We start from the raw sequence: 20,678 nt of genomic DNA on the forward strand, positions 1-20,678 counted from the left end.
CCGGTAAAAAAAGCCGAACTGTATTTTGGTTGTTTTAGTTTTTTTGATTTAAACACAATTTCATTCACAATACTGACATTAAACAATTGACAAAAATGCAGCGAGGACACGAACTCAAGCAAATGCTTGTTTCACGTGACCATAACAATACTAAGTTACACACGTGTTCATGATGGTGGACAACACAATTATTAACAAGAAGCACAACATGGAGGAGTTGGGAATGGGGAACTCAATCAAAACAGAGGGATCTACAGGGGAAGAAAAAAAGGGAAACCACAAGGAGAGACTAGGAAGAAAGCGCGTGGCCGGACGAGAACATCAATGCCGAGACATGCAGTATGTAAATTCAAGTAAAATGTACATGTTCATGGAGAGGGCAGTAATTCGTTAGGAATATATATAAGAAAGAAAACAAACAGCCGAACTGTTGACACGGCCGGGAAGGCTGGTGCCTGTAAGCATATAGACTACTGACTGGTATAAGTACCGATAATGACTGTATTATTGTTTCCACCTACCGCTCCTTAACTACTACCACTTGTGAAAAGCGATCAGTACCTGCAAGTGGTGTGGTTGGACGCCACACAGGCTCCTGTAACTACCGATGTTAACCAAACACCAACGTTCTAAATAAACGGCTCAGCGACTTCCACCCGCCCGCTCCAGTATAAGCCCACCCCACCTTTTTCACTCTGTGGGCGCCACTCCACCCCAAAGAGAAGAGAACGGGGTAAAGGCGAGCAGAGAGAGCGAAGCACACCCGACAACTGTCAGTCAAAACCAGGAGGCGGAAATTGCTGGAGTTTGGCGAAAGGTTTTCATTCAAGCGGACGACCATTTTCAGTGAGGCAGACGACCAACTGTTACGAGAGAGGGGTGGGGGAGGTTCCAGAACCCCCCCACCCCCCACCCCCACCCTACGTTCTGCTCTACTCCTCCTTCTCCAATCCCCCTCCCCTTCACATCTCTACCCCAATACCCCAACCTCTCCCTTTCTCTTTCACCCTCTCCTCCTCACCCTCTGTTCTCTGAACGGAACTTCGCCAAAATTCGACGCAAGACGCGCTTTCAGTTCCAGTCAAGCTGAAAAAGCCAAGTGAAGCGAAATCTCCGCATTTTCCCGTTCGTCTTTAAACGGGAGACGGGAACTTTTTGTAAAACTTTTTTTTATTTTATAGACACACGAATGGTATAGCAAGCTAATGCGAAGCAAAACTTCCTCACCTCAGACAGCTAGCCTGCTGTCGAATTGTACTTGAGAGAAATACCAGTCCACTCGAGCAGTTAAGTCGGCTTTGTGGTATGTCATTGTGGAGTGTTTACAGTTTTCATGATGTAGGTGGGTAGGTGATCATTTGTACCCTCTTGGCGTCGAGTGGCCGCGAGTGATACGGCTGCAACGTTGGTGTCTCTGTTTCACAGGGTATTCATCGTCTTTTTTCTCTTCGATTTGACCTGACCTGTGATTTATTCAGTATCGATTTCGCACAAAAGTCACCTCCTCAAAGTAAGCATTGCGTTGTTTTTGTTTGCAGTTAGCTAGTTAATGGTATGTTGTGACTGAGAGACAATGAAGGGTTGCATTTCTTTTGTTTCAGTGAAGAATTCAGTATAGGTGTCGTAAAAGTTGCCTGCTGAAAAGAGCGTTAGGTTGACTGTGTGCAGTCTCAGCATTGTGCAAGAGTAACTGTAAAGAGCGTTAGGTTGACTGTGTGCAGTCTCAGCATTGTGCAAGAGTAACTGTAAAGAGCGTTAGGTTGACTGTGTGCAGTCTCAGTAATGTGCAAGAGTAACTGTAAATAGCGTTAGGTTGACTGTGTGCAGTCTCACTATTGTGCAAGAGTAACTGTAAATAGCGTTAGGTTGACTGTGTGCAGTCTCAGCATTGTGCAAGAGTAACTGTAAAGAGCGTTAGGTTGACTGTGTGCAGTCTCAGCATTGTGCAAGAGTAACTGTAAAGAGCGTTAGGTTGACTGTGTGCAGTCTCAGCATTGTGCAAGAGTAACTGTAAAGAACGTTAGGTTGACTGTGTGCAGTCTCAGCATTGTGCAAGAGTAACTGTAAATAGCGTTAGGTTGACTGTGTGCAGTCTCAGCATTGTGCAAGAGTAACTGTAAATAGCGTTAGGTTGACTGTGTGCAGTCTCAGCATTGTGCAAGAGTAACTGTAAATAGCGTTAGGTTGACTGTGTGCAGTCTCAGCATTGTGCAAGAGTAACTGTAAAGAGCGTTAGGTTGACTGTGTGCAGTCTCAGCATTGTGCAAGAGTAACTGTAAAGAACGTTAGGTTGACTGTGTGCAGTCTCCGTATTGTGCAAGAGTAACTGTAAAGAACGTTAGGTTGACTGTGTGCAGTCTCAGCATTGTGCAAGAGTAACTGTAAAGAGCGTTAGGTTGACTGTGTGCAGTCTCAGCATTGTGCAAGAGTAACTGTAAAGAACGTTAGGTTGACTGTGTGCAGTCTCCGTATTGTGCAAGAGTAACTGTAAAGAACGTTAGGTTGACTGTGTGCAGTCTCCGTATTGTGCAAGAGTAACTGTAAAGAACGTTAGGTTGACTGTGTGCAGTCTCAGCATTGTGCAAGAGAAACTGTAAATAGCGTTCGGTTGACTGTGTGCAGTCTCAGCATTGTGCAAGAGTAACTGTAAAGAACGTTAGGTTGACTGTGTGCAGTCTCCGTATTGTGCAAGAGTAACTGTAAAGAACGTTAGGTTGACTGTGTGCAGTCTCAGCATTGTGCAAGAGTAACTGTAAATAGCGTTAGGTTGACTGTGTGCAGTCTCAGCATTGTGCAAGAGTAACTGTAAATAGCGTTAGGTTGACTGTGTGCAGTCTCAGCATTGTGCAAGAGTAACTGTAAAGAACGTTAGGTTGACTGTGTGCAGTCTCAGCATTGTGCAAGAGTAACTGTAAAGAACGTTAGGTTGACTGTGTGCAGTCTCCGTATTGTGCAAGAGTAACTGTAAATAGCGTTAGGTTGACTGTGTGCAGTCTCAGCATTGTGCAAGAGTAACTGTAAATAGCGTTAGGTTGACTGTGTGCAGTCTCAGCATTGTGCAAGAGTAACTGTAAATAGCGTTAGGTTGACTGTGTGCAGTCTCAGCATTGTGCAAGAGTAACTGTAAATAGCGTTAGGTTGACTGTGTGCAGTCTCAGCATTGTGCAAGAGTAACTGTAAATAGCGTTAGGTTGACTGTGTGCAGTCTCAGCATTGTGCAAGAGTAACTGTAAAGAGCGTTAGGTTGACTGTGTGCAGTCTCAGCATTGTGCAAGAGTAACTGTAAATAGCGTTAGGTTGACTGTGTGCAGTCTCAGCATTGTGCAAGAGTAACTGTAAATAGCGTTAGGTTGACTGTGTGCAGTCTCAGCATTGTGCAAGAGTAACTGTAAATAGCGTTAGGTTGACTGTGTGCAGTCTCAGCATTGTGCAAGAGTAACTGTAAATAGCGTTAGGTTGACTGTGTGCAGTCTCAGCATTGTGCAAGAGTAACTGTAAATAGCGTTAGGTTGACTGTGTGCAGTCTCAGCATTGTGCAAGAGTAACTGTAAATAGCGTTAGGTTGACTGTGTGCAGTCTCCGTATTGTGCAAGAGTAACTGTAAAGAACGTTAGGTTGACTGTGTGCAGTCTCAGCATTGTGCAAGAGTAACTGTAAAGAGCGTTAGGTTGACTGTGTGCAGTCTCAGCATTGTGCAAGAGTAACTGTAAAGAACGTTAGGTTGACTGTGTGCAGTCTCAGCATTGTGCAAGAGTAACTGTAAAGAACGTTAGGTTGACTGTGTGCAGTCTCAGCATTGTGCAAGAGTAACTGTAAAGAGCGTTAGGTTGACTGTGTGCAGTCTCAGCATTGTGCAAGAGTAACTGTAAAGAACGTTAGGTTGACTGTGTGCAGTCTCCGTATTGTGCAAGAGTAACTGTAAAGAACGTTAGGTTGACTGTGTGCAGTCTCAGCATTGTGCAAGAGTAACTGTAAAGAACGTTAGGTTGACTGTGTGCAGTCTCCGTATTGTGCAAGAGTAACTGTAAAGAACGTTAGGTTGACTGTGTGCAGTCTCCGTATTGTGCAAGAGTAACTGTAAAGAACGTTAGGTTGACTGTGTGCAGTCTCCGTATTGTGCAAGAGTAACTGTAAAGAGCGTTAGGTTGACTGTGTGCAGTCTCAGCATTGTGCAAGAGTAACTGTAAAGAACGTTAGGTTGACTGTGTGCAGTCTCAGCATTGTGCAAGAGTAACTGTAAAGAACGTTAGGTTGACTGTGTGCAGTCTCAGCATTGTGCAAGAGTTACTGTAAATCAAATTATTATTTTCATAAACAAATTAAAAAACTGAGAAAAACATTTAACTCCGTTAACTTCCAAAAGTTGTCATTTAAAGCATATGTCAGCTTAATTAGTTGTGCTCTTTTGTTATACTTTAATTCAAGGCAGTATAGATACAGAAGGATGAGTAAACAGCTGTGTGGCTACTCGAAAATAACATCTCCAGATTTGATCTGACTAGCGATCGATCGGCTAGCACGGCCTACTAATGTGAGCGCCGTGGTTGCTACGTTCTTGCAATCAATCTACTTGTAAATTATATCAGTGTGATACACAAAAGTATTACTTTTGTAGAGCCTTCCATATTTATTACGCAAAAGTCACTTGCTATAAATAGCATCAATCTACTTAAAAATTATATCAGTGTAAACAAAAGCATCACTTTTGTAGAGCCTTTCATACTCATTACGCAAAAGTCACTTGGTATAAATAGAGCTTAAACAATGACCACGAGTTGATTACTGGAAAATAAACCACGAGTGGGTATTTGCAGCCGCTTGGTAATTCACGAGTGTGCGGAGCACACGAGTGAATTACCAAGCGGCTGCAAATACCCACGAGTGGTTTATTTTCCAGTAATCAACGAGTTGTCATTGTTTAAGCTATTTATACAACGAACAACACGGGTCGAACATGCAGTCATGCAGACGACATTTTGTACGCAATTTCATTTCAGCCTAATCACTCAGAGTGTCAAATGCGCGTCATTCAAATAGTCCCTATTCTTTTACTTTATTCTTAGTCTCCGACTCGTCGGCATTATACTTGTCTGGTCTAGATATCGGACCCCATTGCTACGATTAAAACACAATAGCGTTTATATAGCTATTCTGACATTACATTCTGTGTTAAAATCATGTTTTTGTCAGCAACAAGGACCAGAATGGTCCATGTCGTTGATAGCAGACGACGGTTCCCTTTCCGCATGAAGCCACGGAAATAACCGAACATTGAAAAACCCATGGACATGTATTACGGAGAAAACTCGGGATAACCGGATGTTTAGCATTACGTCAATATGCTAGGAATCATATGACGTCATGACGTATCGTGCTTGCCTACGTAGATTGTATATGTTCGAAAGTCTGACTTCTGTTGTGAATTCGCGTGGTGAAGGCTGCGGTAAATCTGTAGATGATAAGAGAACAAGGATTGTCTCAGAAGAAACGACTAAATGTTTCAGACCGGTAACTTCATTTCAACATTGCACTGTATAATGGACGTTCTATGTGACAGGAGAGTTTGCTGATTTTGTGTTAAACATTGGAGAGATCGTCTGCTAGAATCAGAGATAGGTCGCTTCAGATTGCAGCTTCTGGAAATTTGCAAGGTTTGTTGCCTGTTAAAGAACTGGATTTTACACGTACAGTAAGCAACAACAAAAACACACACAAAGCAAATGGCATCGTCTGTCGACTATAGTCACAGAAACAAACCTGGCGAGGTATGCGTGTACTTCATACACGTCAGCCATTGTTGTTACAGTTTTGAGTCAACGCTGTACGTATTCTTCCGCAACAGGGTCCAATCGTCTGGGTTTCAAATGTTCTAAAAATAAATTCTAGTGTTGATTATTTTTTAGCCCTCTTTATTCTTACTTCGAATAATCCACGTGTGATTTTTGGTGTAATCAAAGTAGTTCGTTCTAATTTCTCACTTGTCTAAAAATAATCAACTAGATTTAATCCACCCCTCGGTTGCATTGCAGGAGTTGTATAAAGAGCATTAATGGTTTTGCTATTGTTCGCAGTCAGTTGTCTTCTGTGTGATAGAGTGAATCAAAAGTACAGTATTAGATACGATGTCGAATATTCAGAGACATGTTGTGCTTTGAACTTCTCTTTAGCATTTATGCAAAATAACTGTATACACAATGTTTTAAAAAGAATAAATGGAAAAAATAAAATCATCATTTGAAAAAAAATATATTTGTCTGAAGTCATGGTATACATTAATTATTGCAGACGACTGTCTTTCACTTTAGCTTTGTTTCGCATTAAGTTCAGCCCACACGAAAAAATAATATAAAACAAATGCAGATTTCTATTGTTATAAACTTATTTACGAGACATATTATTCACATCTGATCTTCTTTAAAAAAAAAAATTGATTGTGAGGTTAGAGCTACTCTAATGAAGCACTGCAACAAAAATCCTTTGACTGATTTCACATGCTTGTTTTGTGCTTGCTTACTGCATCTCACCCTCTCCCCATCCCCCGCCCTACCCCTACCTCTCTCTCCTCTCCCCATCTCCCGCCCTACCCCTACCTCTCTCTCCTCTCCCCATCCCCCGCCCTACCCCTACCTCTCTCTCCTCTCTCCATCCCCCGCCCTACCCCTACCTCTCTCTCCTCTCCCCATCCCCCGCCCTACTCCTACCTCTCTCTCCATCCCCCGCCCTACCCCTACCTCTCTCTCCTCTCCCCATCCCCCGCCCTACCCCTACCTCTCCCTCCTCTCCCCATCCCCCGCCCTACCCCCTACCTCTCTCTCCTCTCTTAATCCCCCGCCCTACCCCTACCTCTCTCTCCTCTCCCCATCCCCCGCCCTACTCCTACCTCTCTCTCCATCCCCCGCCCTACCCCTACCTCTCTCTCCTCTCCCCATCCCCCGCCCTACCCCTACCTCTCCCTCCTCTCCCCATCCCCCGCCCTACCCCCTACCTCTCTCTCCTCTCTCCATCCCCCGCCCTACCTCTACCTCTCTCTCCTCTCTCCATCCCCCGCCCTACCCCTACCTCTCTCTTCTCTCCCCATCCTCCGTCCTACCCCTACCTCTCTCTCCTCTCCCCATCCCCCGCCCTACCCCTACCTCTCTCTCCTCTCTCCATCCCCCGCCCTACCCCTACCTCTCTCTCCTCTCTCCATCCCCCGCCCTACCCCTACCTCTCCTCTCTCCATCCCCCGCCCTACCCCTACCTCTCCTCTCTCCATCCCCCGCCCTACCCCTACCTCTCTCTCCTCTCCCCATCCCCCGCCCTACCCCTACCTCTCCTCTCTCCATCCCCCGCCCTACCCCTACCTCTCTCCATCCCCCGCCCTACCCCTACCTCTCTCTCCTCTCCCCATCCCCCGCCCCTACCCCTACCTCTCTCTCCTCTCTCCTTCCCCCGCCCTACCCCTACCTCTCTCTCCTCTCCCCATCCCCCGCCCTACCCATACCTCTCTCTCCTCTCCCCATCCCCCGCCCTACCCCTACCTCTCTCCATCCCCCGCCCTACCCCTACCTCTCTCCCCTCTCTCCCCACAGAAGGAGAAACTCATGAATAATCAAAAGTTCTGAAAATGTTAAAATACAAAGAATTGTTACTAATTAACTAGTGGTTATTTTAAAAACCACAAAAAAACTAAATGGCTAATTTCAAGGTACTATGTAAAGTCAGAAAGACTAGTCTACGGGAATTTAGAAATATGACTATAGATAAGTTGCTATTAATACGCTTTTACAACCAGATATTTTAGATGTTGTAATGTGCGAACGTGTACTTTGTGTGTTTGTTTGTTTGTCCAAAAATGAAATCCGTTTAAAATGTTCGCTCTGATCTTTCAGAACAGGACAAAAGTAAAACACAATATTTTTATTTTATTATGATGTTGTTGCATTGCTGATATTACATTTGCCATATCAGCAATGCAACAATCATGCAGACAGTTCTGTTAGCGATTTACAAATCATACCGCAATAAATTATGCACATACAGTTATTTTAAACACAACACACGCTATTATTTTCTCATTAGTGTAGTCAAGTTAAAAGTGATTCGGGCAAAGTCAAAGAAATCATTGCTCTTTAAAAGTTAATTCTTTCACCAAGGTAAGATCAGAAAATCATTGATCAGCTTTTTTTAAAAGAGCATCAGAAAGTTTGAATGGAGTAACATTGATATTCACTTACTTTTTGCAGCGGCCAAGACATGAAGTTTTAAGTCCGACATAAAAGTCGGTTTTATATCCTTCCTTGATAAACAGGCCTGGCATGCGTAAAACTAGAAATTCTTTCCACCGATTTAAGCTTTTACAAGTACGTGGCAACATGATTCAATAATGTTTCATTTTGTTGTTGTTCTTGTTCAGATAATGATTTTGTTAAAAATATGCGGAGAGGATTATTCGTGAAAAAATACGCATAGTTGTATTTGTGATGTAGTGACGAGAACATATGAGCACATGAATCAATGCCAAAGAAAACAAAAAAAAATAACGCAGCTGTACTACTATACTTAATTACAAATTCCATTTTTGAACATAAAAGAATGGTACCCGTGTAAATACTCATTTAAATGCATCCATAAATGGAATGTATTCGAATACAGGTTAGTTTTGATCGGAAGTTTTAACAGAAACATCAGACACAAACCAGCAAAGTGAGTAACGTGTTAGAATTATAAAAAAAAAAATTAAAAAAAAATTTAAAATAAAAATCGATCTAAGTTAGATAAAGAGATTGCAAAAAATAAACAATCAAATAAATACTGCAAATGAATCAATAATTAAAATAGAATAGAGAGATAAAAAAAAAGATAAATAACTACAAAAAAGAACAACGGGTTTAACAGATTACATATCTTGGCTTGAAAATCCAGCGAACAGTTGTTATAATCTAAGTTGGGAGTAGAATTGCGTCTGCTGTGTGTGTGTGTGTGTGTGTGTGTGTGTGTGTGTGTGTGTGTGTGTGTGTGTGTGTGTGTGTGAGCATGTGTGTGTGTATCTGTGTCTGTGTGCGTACGTGCGTGCGTGTGTGTGTGTGTGTGTGTGTGTGTGTGTGTGTGTGCATGTGTGTGTGTGTGCGTGTGAGTGTGTGTACGTGCATTCTTGAGTAAGCATGTACTTGTATCTGTCTGTCCGTCTGTATGTTTGCTTTTTTGTCGTGTTTTATGTTTGTTTGTTTGTTGTTGTTTTGTGTTGCTGTGTGTGCGTTCCGTATGCATACGTTTCTTCATAGACTGTTCGCCCTGTCTTACACCTAGGTACAAGCGACGCCGCCTTGCCCTACAGACGAACCCAACCATGTTCAACGAAAGGATGAGGCAGACGTACTTGACAACCTCAAACATAAGCCGCTACTACTTCCAGCTTCTTCACCCCTTGTTTCTACAAATGTTAGTGAACTATGTCTCAAAACCGTAAGTCCAGTTCTAATTCAACTAAAGCTGCTTAACTATATGCCGTTTTCTTTAGAGCAAGCCGTTTAGTTCTAAATAAATGTGAAGCTCCTTAAGTTTTGTGTTGTGTTTTTAGAGCAAGTCTTGAGTCCAGTCTTAAACAAACTAAAGCTCCTTAACTCCTTGTAGAGGTCTTCAGAAGAATTCAGTTTGAAAGAGAAGCGGGTGTGCACAAACTACTGTCCGCTATTGTCAGCAAGCGACGAAAGAGGCACTGAAGGCAGACGAGAGGCGCCAGTGACAGCAGTATATGGTCAGTCAGTCATGTCCAGTGGGAGACAGCCGTACGTCGGACACGGCCCATCCACCCGCCGTTGAAGCACCCCGGGTGGTTTGTCCAGACGGGTGTTTACTGACCGCCGCGTAACGGTCGTCTGAGGCGGACAGTTGTGATTTTCGCGGAAGGCACTCACCCATAACGCTGTGCACCCCGAAGTCAAGACTTGACGAGGGTTCATTGCTTTGCACCCCGAAGACAAACCGTCATGTTCGTTTAAACAAGGAGCTGCAAAACTTGTGTCACCTTGGGTGTTGAAGTTGTGTCATCTCCCCTGTTCGTATTTCGTGGGTTTCTGCAATGCGCAAAATTCACACGCTGCCGATAGACTGAAGACTGTCGCCAGCAGTTAGAGACTGCAGACATCATGGAATTGGTGAGGATGAGTCGTGGGAAAGGGGTGTCGATAAAAGCTGTCCCCCGCTGCTGTGTGAGCCCAGAACAGCATGTGAGAGCCGTCAGATGAACATCGGGCTTTAGTGACTTTTGCTTTTCTTCCTGCTGCTTCTGTTTATACCTTTTGAAGATTTGTTCAAGTAAAGTTTGGGATATATTGTAAAATTGGACTTGGAGTATTTGAAAAATCAACGCGAAAAGTTTATTGTCCAGGTTAAAACAAAATCATATTGAGTCCACGGCGGAACTAAGCAGTCAGTGTTACTTGATCGTTTTCTCGTGTTTGTGGAAAATAAAGAATAACGGTGTTAAAAAAAATATATTGTCCGTTCAACGCAGGTTGTGATATTTGTGTATTACAGTGGAAATTCGGACAACGGTTATAAGACTGGTGCAAACTCGACCTAGTTCTAAATACCATCATCTGTTGGATAGTTCAGTCGTCAAATAACCATTTCAGTTTATCTAAAGATTTGACAATCCCGCCAAAAATCACTAGTTAGTGTTTTTCACAATTTATTACGGCATCACACCTTGACGTCATCACTATGACGCTACGGGTCAACATCCGCTGCTTGTTGTTCTACTGCCTGGTGCACATGAGCCACGTCTCTCTCGCCTGCATCCTACTCCTCAACGGATGGACCCCGCTCTCCGTCTACGACCGATCCGCCCTGGCAGACATCGTAGCATCGGGCGAAGTTCTCAGAACGTTCAAGGAGTCGAGAACAGAGCACGGAACCTACTCCGCAGAGATTCGACTCTTTACTATCCACAAAGGAGCGGAGTTCGTTCGTCAAGCGAAGGGCTCTTTCGACAGCGGAAGGACTGGAAGTGGAATGGTGTTCAACGTCAGCAACTTTGGCGACAAGGCCACGTGCTATGCTGACGTCACCGACGGGGAGCTGTACGTGTTCTTTTTGACCTTGTTTCAAGGTCGTCTGTCGGCCAAGTATGACGACATTTTTGGTGCTGTTGCTGACTATACGGAAGACAATGAGAAACAGGTCTTGGATTATTTGGGTGAGTACAAGAGGTTTTCTTTGAAGTGGTGTCTGTCTGTGTGTCTTTCTGTGTGTCTGCATGTCTGTCTATGAATATGTGTGACTGTGAGTCTGTCTGGCTATCGGTCTGTCTGTCTGGCTGTCTATATCATTATGTCTTCTGTATGTATGTCCGTATTTTTTGTCCGTACAATACTATCTTCCTATAAACCTTCAGAATCAACAATAAGGTACAGTGTATACACAAACATTTTTCAAATTTTAGAACGTTTGAAAGTATGCCGGTTAATTGTAAATGGACTGCATGCATTCATAACCCACTTATATTTATGATCTAGCTGGTTTTTGTGGGTGTTGTTATTATTATTTTATTTTTGTAATAAGGGATAACTATTATGAATTTATGAAGCTACTTCTGCGACTGGCGGTGATTTTGTAGATGATTTAGTTGGTCTGTCTTCTGTACTCGCCCTAGTCAATATCAGCGTAGAGAATATAACCGGCTTGTTCTATAGAACACTGTGCGTGTTTGTGGGCTTGGATAAGGGATCGAAGGATGAATATAGCCTTGCCATGGGTGGAAAGGGTGATATGGCGCAGGGGGGGGGGGGGGGGGGGGGGGAGGCCGTTAAGTCCAAGGGCATGTACCGCGATCATTTTTCTATCTTCACCATTTCTCCACCTCAAAACTACCCCTACGAATTGTATTTCAAAGATCACACTCGTGTGTGTGCGAACAATGTTAACAGTGGTAAGCCAAGTGCTGGTTTCAAATCGTCACGCTGAGTCAACATGTTGTAGAATCTCTATACATTTCTGTGCAAACAACGGATTTATGTCGCGTCTGAATCTTCTGATAATTATACGGCGTGAGTGGTGGTGATATCTGGCCCTGGCAGGTCATTTCTTTTCTGGGTGATTGTTGGTCGTGGGTGAGCCTGTTTGTCTGTCTGACTGTTTGGTTACCTGTCTGACTGTCTGTGTAATCGTAACATTCATTTTTGGATTTCACTTAATTCAGTCTGCTTTTGCTTTGAGCACGTTTAAAAACAAGTGTGCTCAAGAAAAAAGGCAAAGATGGGTTATGTGTGAACTTGCCGAACAGTATTCGTGGAGGGACTTTAAGCCTACAAATGTACCTTTGATTGTTTTAACAGATTCAGTGTTCTCTCTTTGACACTTTCTTCGTTTCATATTATTGTTGTGTTCGTCCCTCTTGCATGCGTCGTTTTCGCCAACTCCTCTGTTGTCTCTCCCTTTCTTCTTTATTTTGTTTCTGTTATGCCTTTCAGTCTAGTTCATCTTCTTCTTTCTTTGCTTTTGCTTTCTACATCTCTCACTGTCACGTGTCTATTACCTTCGTACCGGCGTTTTTTGTTTAGGGACCATAAAGTAGTCATTGAGAGTCGCATAGCTCTCACCCCAACGTCTTGGTTCCGCTAAATGCGTGTACATTCTAACTTGTCTAAGATTGAAGGTAACACACGTGTCTGTAGTATTTTGTATAACTGTTGTGTTGTACTTTTGCTAAATATTGTAGCAGTGTCATGGTGTTTTACGTGTACGTAACCTATTTAATAAACAAACAAAAAACATGTACTTTACACAGCATGGCCAGTAATAGCTCAACAACTTTCGTTCTTCCTGTTTTCACTTCTTTTCTTTCGTTTATTGAATTGTTGACTTTGCCTATGTATCACATGGCTTCTTGTCATTATTGTATACATAGATGCTTCATTAATTTGCTCTCGGGGTTTTGAATTATTTGGAATGTACATCCCACGTAGAAGGAGAAAGACAGGGGACAAAATCAAAGCAATCAAACAAGGACGTTGGGAAGGGGGGAGGGGAGGCTTTTTATAGAATCGTAACATTACAAAATATGTCTGTGCTTAAACACAGAGACAAATATTTATACATGCAATTCAAACAAAAAGTGGCTTTGTCTCATGAATAAATGTATCTCCAGCTTATTAGACACACACAAAGCAGCCACCACACTTTAAAAACTCAGCTCCCACTTTCCCCAATAAAGGGATATGTGGTGTTGTCGCATATTGTAGCTTTCTCAGACGTGTGGTGACTTATCTCCGGGTAAATATATCCGTATATCCCTGAGCAAGCATAGAGAAGGATTTGAAGGTGATATAAAATAAATCCCCTCTGATCCTACCCCATTCGTAACCATGGTGAAAGTAAGGAAATTGGAGCAAGAGTCAAATTCGAAACATTCTTAGCTAATCGCTCCTCCAACAAACGATCTTTGTGATACGGAAACTCCGTCTTCTCTTGACTGTTGTTGAGATTGTGCATGCCTGTGTGTTGTTGAGAAAGTGCTGTGCTAGTAAGCCTAGAACCTTTTTTTATGAACGCAGGTGTTGCTTCCTATAAACAACACACAATCAAAATCAAACAAAATAATGCCGGTTATTTTCTATGGCTCCTTTGCCTGGGTGGTGATGACTCCATTTTTATGGAAACATGTTCTCTTGTTATTCTTCATCCGTCGCGATATAACCTTCGTGGTTGAAAACGACGTTAAACACCAAATAAAGAAAGAAAGTTATTCTTCATTCAATTTTGCTGATTTGTTTTGCACAACAATAATATGAATTAATGATTTTAACTTATAGGTTTTTCATGACACTATTATCAATACTAAAAAAAAAAATTGAAAAAAACCCAAGATCACTACTATTATGCCATCTTCATTCTTCGCTGCTCGATGTTTTCAACCCAAAACAAGGCCAGGAGAAAGGAGAAAAATATGCGAACGGTTTCGCAAATGTTCGCCCGTTATTCAATTTTCTCTGACGAAGAATTACCTAAACTGCTACTGCCTTGTTACCCACCCAAAAAAAGAAAATTAAGAAAAATAAGAAGGACCGACAAAAATTCAGAGCTGGAGAGAACGGAAAATGTAAAATAAAAAAAATAAAAAAACAAATAGAGAAAAACAAGTCGCGTAAGGCGAAAATACAACATTTAGTCAAGCTCAGTCGAACTCACAGAATGAAACGGAACGCATTGCATTTTTTCCGCAAGACTGTACACTCGTAGCATCGTCTGTCCACCGCTCGTGGCAAAGGCAGTGAAATTAACAATCCAGAAAAGCGCGGTAGCGGTTGCGCTGAGGAGGTTAGCACGCTTTTCTATATCTCTATTCTTTTTAACTCTCTGAATGTGTTTTTAATCCAAACATATCATATCTATATGTTTTTTGAATCAGGAACGGAAAATAAGATGAAATTGTTTTTAAATCGATTTTGGAAATTTAATTTTAATCATAATTTTTATATTTTTAATTTTCAGAGCTTGTTTTTAATCCAAATATAACATATTTATATGTTTTTGGAATCAGAAAATGATGAAAAATACGATAAATGTAATTTTTGATCGTTTTATAAAAAAATAATTTTAATTACAATTTAAAGATTTTTAATGACCAAAGTCATTAATTAATTTTTAAGCCTCCAAGCTGAAATGCAATCCCAAAGTCCGGCCTTCGTCGAAGATTGCTTGGCCAAAATTTCGATCAATTTGATTGAAAAATAAGGGTGTGACAGTGCCGCCTCAACTTTTACAAAATGCCGGATATGACGTCATCAAAGACATTTATCGAAAAAAAGGAAAAAAAGGCTGGGGATATCATGCCCAGAAACTCTCATGAAAAATTTCATAAAGATCGGTCCAGTAGTTCACTCTGAATCGCTCTACATACACACACACAGACACACACACACACACACCCACACACACACACACCCACACACACACACACACACACAAACACACACACACACACACACACACACACACACACACACATACACCACGACCCTCGTCTCGATTCCCCCTCTATGTCAAAACATTTAGTCAACCTTGATTAAATGTAATAAAAAAAATGAAACAAAAACAAAAACTCAGAAAACAAAATCTGTCAGCACTTTCAACGGTGTCGGCCGCTTATTCAATTTTCTTTGATTACGGATTACGTACACACCTAGGGCCCTATTACCTGCCCTGGTCCAAAAAAAGAAAAGTCGTACACGCACACAAGTCTTATGTTCGCAAGCACTGGCACCTCGGCGCTTCATTAGGGTGTTAAATATGGTTGCTCCTGCCTCTCATGTTCTCATTAACGGCGAATATCGCTGGGGGCAAATTTACTTTCAACGTCAGTTGTATCTCTCACCGCTGTGTTGGCTCTTTTTGTTGTGGGCTGGTTTCTTACCAAGATTTTTCATGACACCTCAGACGCAGTAAACTCCCACCGCGGATTTCTGACTGTAATGTGTGGCGTCATTGAGAAAGCAGAGAAATGGTCACGTGACGTTTCAGTAAGTAGTGAGTTGGTTGCTATATATAGATGAGTTAGAAAGCAAATACATGTATATATGCAGACAACTTTCGTCGTCGTCACGTGTCCTCCTCCTCCTCCTCCTCCTCCTCCTCCTCCTCCTCCTCCTCCTCCTCCTCCTCGTCCTCCTCATCTTCATCTTCATCGTCGGCGTCGTCATCATCATCATCATCATCATCATCATCATCATCATCATCATCATCATCATCATCATCTTCTTCTTCTTCTTCTTCTTCTTCTTCTTCTTCTTCTTCGTCTTCTTCTTCTTCTTCTTCTTCTTCTTCTTCTTCTTCTTCTTCTTCTTCTTCTTCTTCTTCTTCTTCTTCTTCTTCTTCTTCTTCTTCTTCTTCTTCTTCTTCTTCTTCTTCTTCTTCTTCTTCTTCTTCTTCTTCTTCTTCTTCTTCTTCTTCTTCTTCTTCTTCTTCTTCTTCTTCCAAGGAGTTGCCATGAGTGTGTTATCTGTTGCGTGACGTGACATTAATGTGTCTATTGTCGGGTGCTAGGGTGATGTGTTCTTGGTTTGGGCTGACGTCTAAGAAACACTAGCCGCCTGTTAAAGTCGTTAGTGAGATGACGCTGGGGGAGAAACTTTAACTAACTTGGCACTCCCCTTTTGTTGGCCTCTTGCTTTTCTTTCACTTTTTGTATTTCTATTTTTTCCTCCTTTTGACTAAATGTTTTAACACAGAGGGGGAATCGAAACGAGGGTCGTGGTGTATGTGTGTCTGTGTGTGTGTGTGTGTGTGTTTGTGTGTGTGTAGAGCGATTCAGAGTAAACTACTGGACCGATCTTTGTAAAAGTTCCTGGGCATGATATCCCCAGATGCTTTCTTCATTTTTTGAATAAATGTCTTTGATGACGTCATATCCGGCTTTTTTGTAAAAGTTGAGGCGGCACTGTCACACCCTCATTTTTTAATAAAATTGATTCAAATTTTGGCCAAGCAATCTTCAACGAAGGCCGGACTTTGGTATTGCATTTCAGCTTAGAGGCTTAAAAATTAATTGATAATGTTGGTCATTAAAAATCTGAAAATTGTAATTAAAATTACTTTGTTATAAAACGATCCAAAAACAATTTCATCTTATTTAACATTATTTGCTGATTCCAAAAACATATAAATATGTTATATTAGGATTAAAAACAAGCTTTGAAAATTAAAAATATAAAAATTATGATTAAAATTAAATTTCCGAAATCGATTTAAAAACAATTTCATCTTGTTCCTTGTCGGTTCCTGATTCCAAAAACATATAGATATGATATGTTTGGATTAAAAACACGCTCAGAACAAGCGGTGGACAGATGATGCTACGAGTATAAGCCTACGGTCTTGCGGAAAAAATATGCAGTGCGTTCAGCTTCATTCTGTGAGTTCGACTGAGCTTGACTAAATGTTGTATTTTCGCCTTACGTGACTTGTTCTTTCTTTCTTTCTTTCTGTCTTTCTTTCTTTCTTTCTTTTTTTCTTTCTGTCTTTCTGTCTTTTCTGTCTTTCGTTCTTTCTCTCGTTCTTTATGTCCTTCTTTCTATCTATCTTTCTTTCTTTCTGTCTTTCTGTCTTTCTGTCTTTCTGTCTGTCTTTCTGTCTTTCTTTCTGTCTTTCTTTCTGTCTTTCTTTCTGTCTTTCTTTCTGTCTTTCTTTCTTTCTTCCTTTCTTTCTTTCGGAAGAAACTTTAACTAACTTGGCATTCCCTTGTGTTGGCCTCTTGCTTTTCTTTCACTTTTTGTTTCTGTTTTTTTCCCCTCCTTTGGTTTAAACAAAACTTTATTCAATTTTAATCATGACAAGAACAATGCATGGATGATTACATACTCAAGCATATAATGCTTATTTTAAGCAATCATAATAATTACAAAATAAAGGTTTCCTTCTCTCTGTTTTTCTTTCTTTCTTTTTATCTATCTTTCTTTCTTTCTTTTTTTCTTTATTTCTTTCTGTCTATCTATCTTTCTTTCTTTCTTTATTTCAGAAAAAAAACTTTAACTAACTTGGCACTCCTCTTTTGTTCGCTTCTTGCTTTTCTTTCTCTTCTTTTAATTTTTTTTGCTCCGTCTGGATATTTTTGATTTTTTTGCACTTTTGTGTATCTTGGTGCAACTTGATCATTCTTTTCTGAGAAATGGTAACGTCGAATTTTTTTTACCGTGTTTTCAAAACAAATGGGACTCCTGCTTCTTGACTGCTTCTTTTTCTCCGTCTTCCTCTCTTCTCTTGCCAAATGTAAGTTCTTGCAACTTTGGAGTTTAGTTATTTTTCAAAAACAAACTCTATCTATCCCCTCTTTGTTTTTGTTTTCTCTTGTCTCTGTCTCTTTGTCTGTCTGTCTGTGTGTCTGATTGTGTGTCTGTGTGTCTGTGTGTCTGTCTGTCTGACTGTATGTCTGACTGTCTGTCTGGCTGTATCTGTCTCCCTGTCTCTGTCTCTCTGGCTGTGTGTCTGTCTCTCTGTCTCTGTCTCAGGTTCTCTCTCTCTCTCTCTCTCTCTCTCTCTCTCTCTCTCTCTCTCTCTCTCTATCTATCTATCTATCTATCCTCTTCCTCCTCCTCCTTCTTCTCTTCCTCTGAAGCCGCCCTCCTTCTATCAGGAGTAAAGTTATCCATGCTTAAATAATGCCAACAGACAGTAATCACAGTACCCCTCCACCACCACCAATTCCTCTGTTCAAAAGATTGTGAGAAACGTAACTCTTTTGAAGCTAAGCGTAACCATTAAGAACAGATTTTCTGGAGGTATTGTTTTACCTGGGCTGAGGCTTGAGAGTGACAGCCGACCATATTCGATTCCTTTAAGCGGATTAAGGCACAGAGAACATGTTGAGATTGCCGTCAAAGTTTGAAGTGCTTGGTGAAATTTGAGTCTGGTGGTGAACCCCACCTCTAGTCCTTTCTGTATCTTCGGTTCTTGAGTTCTCCTTTTTGTTTTGTCCTTTAATAATTATGCGCGTTCTTTACCGCTAAAGCGCAAAGTTTAATGGCATACTTACGTTTTTAAAGTGTTGTTTCCATCATGTGTAATTTGCTCTCTACTACTACTGCTGCTACTACCGTAAAATCCCTAGCAAACGCCCACCCTCCCTCCGCACAGATTTCGGGTAAAAGTAGGGGGTGGGCGTTTGCAAAATAAAGTGTCATCACATTTTCACGAGAAAATAAAAGGTGATACAACCATGTGAGTTATGCAATGTTAATGAAAAATAAACACACCGTTTGTTTACACAAATTAAGATCAACGATCTGTGATAGAAAAAAAAGAAGAAAAAAGAAGAACACAAATGACCTTGATTCTTTAAATTCTCAGAATAACGTCAGCACAAACACAGTTTCTTCTCTTGTTTGGAGATCTGGTAGGGTTGATGATCATGATGGGCTCATTCTAGTCCTTCCAAGTCAACATCATCGTCTTCACTGTCGTCTCCACTCTCAGCTTCTTCTGGAGCATCTCCATTGCCGTGATTGCGGGCAGGATAGCGCCGATTTCATCTGGAAACCACTCAAGTATTTCATCCATGGCGTTTGAAATTGGGCACCTGAGAAAGGACGTAACAATCGTTTCAGGTCGTATGTTCTCCCACGCCCTGCTGACCCAGTTGATGACGTCTTGCCTTCTAGGCTGCTTGAGGTTGCCAGCAGCTGTCGGTGGTCTTGCTTCTCTCAGTCCACTCAACCCAGCAGTCTCTGATGCCATATTTAAAAGGTGTGGCAAAACCGACATCGACTGGCTGAGCTAAAGCTGTGCTGCCTGCAGGCACAAAGACCAAGTCAACTTGGTTTAAGCGTGTTTTATTAATTTTCTTGTATACACGTTTTAAACATTAACAACATTAAGAACGTTAACAAGCAGACTGCTTATGGACAAACAGTCAACTTGCTGTGCGGCAAGCGCTTCTCTGATTTCCTGGGTCTTGTGAGCCCTGTAGCAGTCCAGAAGTAGGAGGCGACGCTCGTCTGCTGGCCTAAGATCACGCTGAATCCAGGTCAGGGTGTGGTGTTCCTTGTCATCCATCCATTTGTGGATGCATACAAACGCACATTGTCTGGTACTCTCAACTGGGGTATGACGCGAGGTGGAATGTGTCCGTTTCTCTCCCGAAACCCCCCCCCCCCAAAAAAAAAAAAAAAAAAAAAAAAAATAATAATAATAATAATCCGGGGTGGGCGTTTGCTAGGTAGTGACCCCTCTGCACAACGTTTGGCCCAAAGTGGGGGGTGGGCGTTTGCTACATACTGGGCGTTTGCTAGGGATTTTACGGTACTACTACTTCTACTACTACTGCTGCTGCTGCTGCTACTGCTACTGCTACTTCTACTTCTACTGCTGCTACTGCTACTGCTACTGTTGCTGCTGTACTATCTCTATCGTCAGAAGTTGTGCCAGTCTGTCCCTCTCTATACCAGTGCGTTGAGGCTAGAAGTAGTACATTATTTGGCTCAATTCAATTGCCTCAATGTTATTCTCAAGTCTTTTAGCATCAAACATGTTTGCTTTAATCTGATCATCATCTTCTCATAAAGCATATATCCCCTTTCATTTGTTCTCTGACATTATTCGCGTTCAACTAATAAAAATGTTTTTCTGTGTTTTTGCGTAACGAAAACGCATCAGGAACATGAGAACAGACGTTTTCATTATGAAAATGGCTTTGTTCGGCCCCAAAATAGGTCTGGCTTCAGCTCCTAAATGAAGGTGGATACTCACATCGGATAGTTCGTAATTCTTAGCTAAACGCCACTAGCCTAATACACCGATAGAGAGAAAAAGATTGGGGGAAGGGTGTAGGTTGGTGTTAGGAGGATAGGGGGTGGGGGGGGGGGGAGTAGAGAGACAGATGCTTCGGGGTAAAGTTAGTTCTGAAATGTGTGTGTGTGTGTGTGTGTTGGTTTCTCTGTGTCTTTGTTTGTGTGTGTGTGTGTGTGTGTGTGTGTGTGTGTGTGGGGGGGGGGGGGTCCTATGTGTGTCTGTTAAACTTACTGTGTAATTATGCCTCTATATGTCAGGAAGGTGGTACCCCGGCCTTGCTGAAGCCTGATTTTCACTGATAACTCAAAACAAAGATTTCTGTCAATGTTTTATTTGTTTTACCAAAACATACACATTTTAGCCATGACTCAGACAGACGTTTTTCTCTAAAGACCCAGTTAGACATATTCTGCAGA

General features: G+C 41.7%; 1 protein-coding gene across 3 annotated transcripts in view; it reads left to right on the plus strand.

Moving 5' to 3' along the window:
• The first annotated feature begins 1,126 nt into the window (after nucleotides 1–1,126).
• LOC138947370 (uncharacterized) overlaps nucleotides 1,127–20,678 on the plus strand; it is a 52,823-nt gene continuing 33,271 nt past the window's right edge. The window contains exons 1-2 of one of the 3 annotated variants that reach the window (XM_070318825.1): nucleotides 1,127–1,510; nucleotides 9,289–11,179. In XM_070318825.1, coding sequence (XP_070174926.1) covers nucleotides 10,705–11,179 — 475 coding nt within the window. In that variant the 5' untranslated portion in view covers nucleotides 1,127–1,510; nucleotides 9,289–10,704. The remainder of the gene's footprint in view (nucleotides 1,511–9,288; nucleotides 11,180–20,678) is intronic. The other 2 variants (XM_070318824.1, XM_070318826.1) reach the window with 2 other exon arrangements.

Source organism: Littorina saxatilis, linkage group LG14 (assembly GCF_037325665.1).
Source record: "Littorina saxatilis isolate snail1 linkage group LG14, US_GU_Lsax_2.0, whole genome shotgun sequence".
Taxonomy (NCBI): Eukaryota; Metazoa; Mollusca; class Gastropoda; order Littorinimorpha; family Littorinidae; genus Littorina; species Littorina saxatilis.